At 45.0% G+C, this 7,149-nt stretch overlaps 1 protein-coding gene across 2 annotated transcripts in view; it reads left to right on the top strand.

Moving 5' to 3' along the window:
- Positions 1 to 6,643, top strand: part of LOC310872092 (insulin gene enhancer protein ISL-1) — a gene marked incomplete at its 5' end in the record, with an annotated part of 8,690 nt that extends 2,047 nt beyond the window's left edge. Inside the window, 4 exons of one of the 2 annotated variants that reach the window (XM_083783803.1) lie at positions 1,612 to 1,877; positions 4,074 to 4,360; positions 5,369 to 5,536; positions 6,509 to 6,643. In XM_083783803.1, the coding sequence (XP_083639929.1) occupies positions 1,612 to 1,877; positions 4,074 to 4,360; positions 5,369 to 5,536; positions 6,509 to 6,625 (838 nt within the window). In that variant the 3' untranslated portion in view covers positions 6,626 to 6,643. The remainder of the gene's footprint in view (positions 1 to 1,611; positions 1,878 to 4,073; positions 4,361 to 5,368; positions 5,537 to 6,508) is intronic. The other variant, XM_083783802.1, reaches the window with a different exon arrangement.
- Between the last annotated feature and the right edge of the window lie 506 nt (positions 6,644 to 7,149).

Genomic DNA, 7,149 nt, shown 5'->3' with positions numbered 1-7,149 from the left:
TGGCTGCAGTCTTATCAGAAAGTCTTTCTGTGTGGCATGCCTCAGTCGGTGCGATATTATTTTTAACAATGTTATCATCAAATAGCTGTTTTGGACTCTAATGTCACACCCATCAATTCATAATAATATATATGATATGATTTTTTTAAAACAACTAAAGCGCAGACATTATATATAAACACACACACACACACACACACACACACACACACACACACACACACACACACACACACACACACACACACACAGGCAAGCTGTGCATTAAATTGTAGTTAGATGTATAGGCCTCTAAATGGCCGTGACTTTCACCACAACAGTATCGGACAATGGGCTGTTGTTAATCTATATGTGAATCTATATTGTGTATAAGCCGTCCTGGCGATGTGCTCAGTGACGGATTAACCTATAAACCGACCATAACAAACACCGTTAATAAAGCGCGTTATTACAGGGGACTGCCTCTGCACCGCCATCATTATAATTGCATATACTTGCTTATTGTTTTCGACTGATTGCTGAACATGCGTATAGGCCTATCTAGGCTCTCAAACAGCCGGTGTAATTAGATAACAATAATAATAATAACAATAATAATAATAATAATATCATGATGGTGATGATGCTGATGATGCTGATGCTGATGATGATTTAGGACTTAACATTTGACTGGTATAAATAATTATCCCAATAAATACCCAGATAGCCTAATACATATTCCATTAACAGTGGTGTTATTCCTATATCCGACTATTAGGCCATTGTCGTTCTAAAATGAGGTCTTATTATTAGCCGGGCCTATTATTATTATAATACCATCATTATCATCATGCTTGTCACCTGCTCATGTGGTTGTAACATGTTGGCTCAGCTTGTATAGCGCAGCTGCATGGCTGTGGCTCGTCGGTCGGTCGGAGTGCATATAGCCTATAATATGAATGAATTGAAGCCAGAGCGACATCCATGTCGTCTTCCTGGCTTCGGCTCATTCATGCTATATAGCTATACAGCCGGCCCGGCGGTGTGAGGAAGTCTAGTAGAAAGTGTGTCAGTTCGCTTCGCCTCCAGCGACAAAATAAAACACTTCATCCCAGGTGGCCGCGTGCCTGAGATATCCTATAGTCCTGCCCGACACCTAATCCTCCTGGTCCCGACTCCCAGCATCGTGTCCCCTTGTCCCGAGACCCAAAAGACTTAACTCAAATACGTGAGGATTGTTATTACACTAAAATACCTATTTCTTTTAAAGCACATATATGGTATATAGAGTACAGATTTGTGAGCTTATATAATTTTTTTATATGGCCATTTTATTTTTGTTTTTATAATTATTGTTGTATTATTTGTTAGCTTTTTTTACCTTGTTTTTCCCTGGAAATTGTTCCAGAAAAAAAAGATCCTTGCATATAAAAGCTATAATTATTCCTATAGTATATTAAGTCGCGACCCACTCATAAACAGCGTTGCGACCCGAAACGGGGTCGCGACCGTATGTTTGGGGAAACACTGTCCCTTTTCCCGGACACAACATCATCGAGATATTAACGTGACCCACCCTTGACCCCCCCCCCCCCCCCCCACCCACATCCTTGTTATGTCCCCCTGATGCAGGCTATACGGGATAAAATGTGCAAAATGCAACATCGGCTTCAGCAAGAACGACTTCGTGATGCGGGCCAGGAACAAGGTGTACCACATCGAGTGCTTCCGCTGCGTGGCGTGCAGCCGGCAGCTCATCCCCGGGGACGAGTTCGCGCTGCGGGAGGACGGCCTGTTCTGCCGGGCGGACCACGACGTGGTGGAGCGGGCCTCCATGCAGGGGGCCGGCGGCGACGCGCTCAGCCCGCTGCACCCGGCGAGGCCGCTGCAGATGGCAGGTAAGGTCACCAGCTATGTAGCATCGTGCATGTATCTAGGTTGATGATGAATGGATGGATGGATGGATGGCTATATACAAACGACTTTGAATGAATGTGCTATGGCATGCAATGCATCGTCCGCTCTGGACCGCTGCATGACACTTCTTCTCAGTGTTGTCTTAACTCCGAGATGTGTGCCGAAATTAACTGGACCCATTTGTTTTGTTTTTTTGCACACATCTCGGAGTTATAATAAAGCAGATAAATTAACACTGGATTTTACTACTATGGTGCTGCATGGTCAACTTTGTCAAGTGTGCGCGCGTGCGTGGCAGGCACGTGCGGGGGATGGGGGGAGGGTGTTGATGGTGGGGGGGGGGGGGGGGGGGACCTGCCTCTTTGCCTCAAAGTGCCCTTTGCCCTTTGTTGTTTTGTTTTTTTATGGCCTATGCCCAACGTCCTTCATTATTTTAATGTTTACATGGTAATGAGAACGTATTGCTTATGTTTACTGACCAATGACATGGGCCATGGCACAGGGACCCCCATAAAGTCCAGCCCAAATGGGGTTCGTGCGTGTGTGTGTGTGTGTGTGTGTGCGTGTGTGTGTGTGTGTGTGTGTGTGTGCGTGCGTGCGTGCGTGTGTGTGTGCGTGTGTGTGTGTGTGTTGTTGGTCTCGTTTGTCTTTGTCCCTTGCACTAAGGGGACGATGGTGGCTTTAAACAAAAAGAAAAAATCATGTTTTGATGACTTGTTTGGAAGTTTAAAAAAAGACAATATTGTGACAGTGACGATGGCAATGATGACAAAGGCATGGTGATCAGCATATTAGCGCATATAGCGGTATTTGATTAAAACATGCTTTATTTTTGTGAGCCAGGCTAGTCAATTTGTTGTATTTAATTTCTTTCTTTCATTTTTGCAAATAGACAAATGATTATGCTGTTTTATTGCGATTAGCTAAATTTAAATTTATTTCATTTTAGACTATATAGGCCTATTATAATTTCGTATAGACCTATATTGTCCAGAATTGTGTCACGATAATATGCAGCGTTATTGTTGTTGAATCCCAAGTGTTAATACACAAACCAATAAAGGGTTCATTTGGTTTTGGAGTTCACGTCATTTGTGTAGGCTACTGTCAGTGTTAAAGCAACAGACTATTTTAATCTATAGGCTACACACAGGCCGATACATAAATCAAAAACTATCACGACTAACCCGTATTGCCATATAGGCTAGGCTACAACAGCAGAAAGATATATGGATGACAGAATGTTTTTCGTCATGCGGAGCTTATTATTTAAAGACGGTGTCACTCTTTGAGCTGGAAAACACGTCAGATGTTACCGCTTATTTCGCGACAGCAAATTGAGCAATCATTTATTTCGGCCATCGTGAGTCGTGTCAATTGCGCACAATAATCCAGTTTTTATTCTATCTAGGCCTCTATTTAGGCCTATACTACTTGTGTTTCTTTGGTTGTTGCTTGAAGGCTTCCTTGTTTTGTTTGCTTTTAAAGTGTGTTTTGACGTAGACTATACAGATAATGAATAAAGGGCTGTGGTCTTGTTGAATAGACAAGTGAGAGATGTGTTACAAGTTACAGGTTTGGGGGCCTAAATGTGAGAGTTTACGGCCTCCAGCGCTCAGCTTATGTCTCTATTGTCGGGGATAAAAGAGACCAATAGGCCTACATTGGCGTTAACAAGAAAGCCGGTGGTTTCTCGTGGAGATTATCCCTGTTGTATTTGGCCTACACGAAGAAGAAAAGTCCCGCACTGTCTCAAATGCAAATGTGCTGTATATAGCCGCGCGCCGTTTCTGTGCGGATCCCGGCCGAGATCCATTTATGCACGATAAAAAGTCAGGGCAATTTCTTGCTATTACATTTGCATTGTTTCAATGGGAATCACGACGCCACACGTGTCCGGACAGGTTATCTCGTTTTGGACTATAGGCCTATACATATTATTCGTATTGTGGTGGTTGAAGGAAGAAGGTGCTGGCGTGCTGTTTACATTTCTGACAAATATAAAAGCATTCAATCGATCAATCAAAAAAGAAAAAGAAAAAAAAAAGAAAGAAGAAGGGGAAAAAAAAATCCAACAACTAAAACGGAGCCCCCACAACGACGCTGTCTGTCACGCTCTATATATATATATACACAGATAAAACTCTCGATAAACAATGCATGTTCTTCTCTCTCAGCAGAACCAATCTCGGCGCGGCAGCCGGCCCTGCGGCCGCACGTCCACAAGCAGCCGGAGAAGACGACGCGCGTGCGGACCGTGCTGAACGAGAAGCAGCTGCACACGCTGCGGACGTGCTACAACGCCAACCCGCGGCCCGACGCCCTGATGAAGGAGCAGCTCGTGGAGATGACCGGCCTGTCCCCGCGCGTCATCCGCGTCTGGTTCCAGAACAAGCGCTGCAAAGACAAGAAGAGGAGCATCCTTATGAAGCAGCTGCAGCAGCAGCAGCCCAACGACAAGACGGTACTGGTTGCTTTCAACACTTAATTTCTTACCAGAGTCAGAGAGTCAGGCTTTATTTGTCACTCGTCACAGGTTTGCAGGAAGTAAAAAAAAAAAAAAAAAGAAGATTCGTTTTCGTGCGAGTTTCATGTCAAGGACCCCGACGATGATTGTGTATGGCCTATTTGGCCGCGGACCCGCCCATCTGAAAATACTTTGTGCCAGGGACCCCCCCCCCCCCCCAGAAATTGCCATGCAGAATAGTCTAGAAGATTTGCACAAAAAAAAAGATTCAAACTTTTCCAAACATCAAAAATAGCAGATGTAGGCCTACTGCTGGGGGAAAAAGTACCGTTGGTTTTGTCGTTGGGCTGCTGCTGCTGCAGCTGCTTCGTGAGGATGTTCCACTTCGTGTCTTTAAAGAAAATAAATAGCAGCTTGTAGGTCTGCTATTTTGTTTAATAGCTAACTTATAAATGGACAAAATGGTTTAAATGATTGTGATGCTGCTGTATTAACTATATAGCCACTTTTAATGCGCTAGATTTGTTTAGCTTATTTTATACCTTTTATGTAACCAGATTGATTGATCGATTGATTTATTGATTGAATACTTCAGTCAGAAATGTAAATAGAATACTTTGTCAGAAATGTAAACAGCACATGGTACTATACAGTAAAACATTAAGGCTAAATGTAAATGGATAACACAAAAGGTTTCCACAGCTCCTATATGTATTCTATTATGCTATCTAAATGTGCATGCACACACCCATATAGCACTCACACACACACACACACACACACACACGTGCGCACACACACACACGCGCACACACACACGCACGCACGCACGCACACACACACACACACACACACACACACACACACACACACACACACACACACACACACACACACACACACACACACACACACACACTGAACACATGCATTTTTTATATAATAGTTTTTGTGAATGCAATCGTGATGGTTTTGTATGGTTGTGCTTCTCTCTCACTCTCGCAGAACATCCAGGGAATGACCGGCACGCCCATGGTGGCCGCCAGTCCGGAACGGCACGACGGCGGCCTTCAGGCCAACCCCGTGGAGGTGCAGAGCTACCAGCCGCCCTGGAAGGTGCTCAGCGACTTCGCACTGCAGAGCGACATAGACCAGCCTGCCTTCCAACAGCTGGTGAGACGCTATGCGGTGAGGGGGGAGAGAGAGGATGGAGGGAGGGCCTCCAGGGGACTATATGGCAGGGGGAGTGCATGGGGGAAAAAAAAGTGACCACTCAAGTCGTGATGGGGGGAGGGGGGGGGGGGGGGGGTTGACTCAGATGATTTGCTTATAATGTGCAACATTGTTTTCTCACTCATCAGTATAAAAAACAACATACAGTAGGCTATATGCCTGTCTGCACATTTCTAAAGTGACAATTTAATACCTTTTGAATTGTCCAAAGTGTAAAATATTATACGTATAGGAACGAGGCAAACATTGTGAAAAAATCCTGAAATAGCCAATCCACAAGCTCTGCGAGGCGTTGTGAGCTTACAGATTGGCTATTTGCACAATGTTTGCGTGTGGAGTCAAACTACTGCAAATGCAATGCCAAAACATCACACGGTGCCTCAAGTCTTGAGCTTGTACAAATGGCTAAACTTCCGCTATTTCGCTGTCCATTTGGTTACATCTGTGGATACATTAAGACGTTAAGTGTGCCGGATACATTAACAACACAGAGGATTTTACTGTCAAGCGTGTGTATGTGTGTATGTGTGCGTGCGTGCGTGCGTGGATTGCGTGCCATGGATTGAGACGCACTAAAAGTGAGTGGCAGCTCTCAGCTCAGATGGGTCCGTTATAAGGGGGACCTGAATGTGAGGTTAGATAGTATAGGCTATAAAGTTGTGTCCCCCCCCATGCATCTCCAATGTGACTGACACATGAGAAAGAAACGCACGTTCCACGTATAGTGAGCAGCTTGATTTTGATACACGGCGATATGTCTATACGCTATAGATTATCCTCAGAGATATACAGTGGATTAACATTCTGCCACTCACGTTTGGGGGTCGGGGGCGGGGTAGAGAGAGAGAGAGAGAGGGAGGGAGAGGGAGAGGGAGAGACGTGTGAGTGACGTTTTTTGTCCCATTTCCATAGGTCAATTTCTCGGAGGGAGGACCCGGTTCGAATTCGACGGGGAGCGAGGTGGCGTCGATGTCCTCCCAGCTTCCAGACACTCCAAACAGCATGGTGTCCAGCCCCATCGAGGCGTAAAAAAAAAGGGAGAGAAAAGACCAATGCGAACCATGCAGCTCCAAACGACTAGCTCATGTTTCTGAGCAAAAAGAAAAAAGAGAAGAGGTTTATATGATGATGATGATGATGAGGAGGAGGAGGGGGAGAAAGAAGAAAGCCCCTCTGGGAGGAAGGGTCGCAAACAACAAGATGTCAACTCTGTTTTAATTCCACCCGAAGAAGAAGAGAGTTATCCTCTCTCTGCACGAAGCCTCTTTAATAATGGGAACTAAACGCTGAACCCTCGCTGCTGGTTTGTTACACTGTGAAGACAATCATTAATGGGATGTATGTTATACTGTATACCGTCCATCACCCATCCTGGGCTGGCTGCAACTAAACACACATACGCACACACACACACACACACACACACACACACACACACACACACACACACACACACACACACACACACACACACACACACACACACACACACACACACGCAACGGGAGGAGCGGTTTTGTATTTGCCTGCGTCCTGTTATACGACCATCAAAA

This window comes from Protomyctophum parallelum (assembly GCF_964188405.1).
Source record: "Protomyctophum parallelum genome assembly, chromosome: 15".
Lineage (NCBI taxonomy): Eukaryota > Metazoa > Chordata > Actinopteri > Myctophiformes > Myctophidae > Protomyctophum > Protomyctophum parallelum.
The sequence above is the reverse complement of the archived record's forward strand: the minus strand, read 5'-3'. Positions and strand labels throughout refer to the sequence as shown.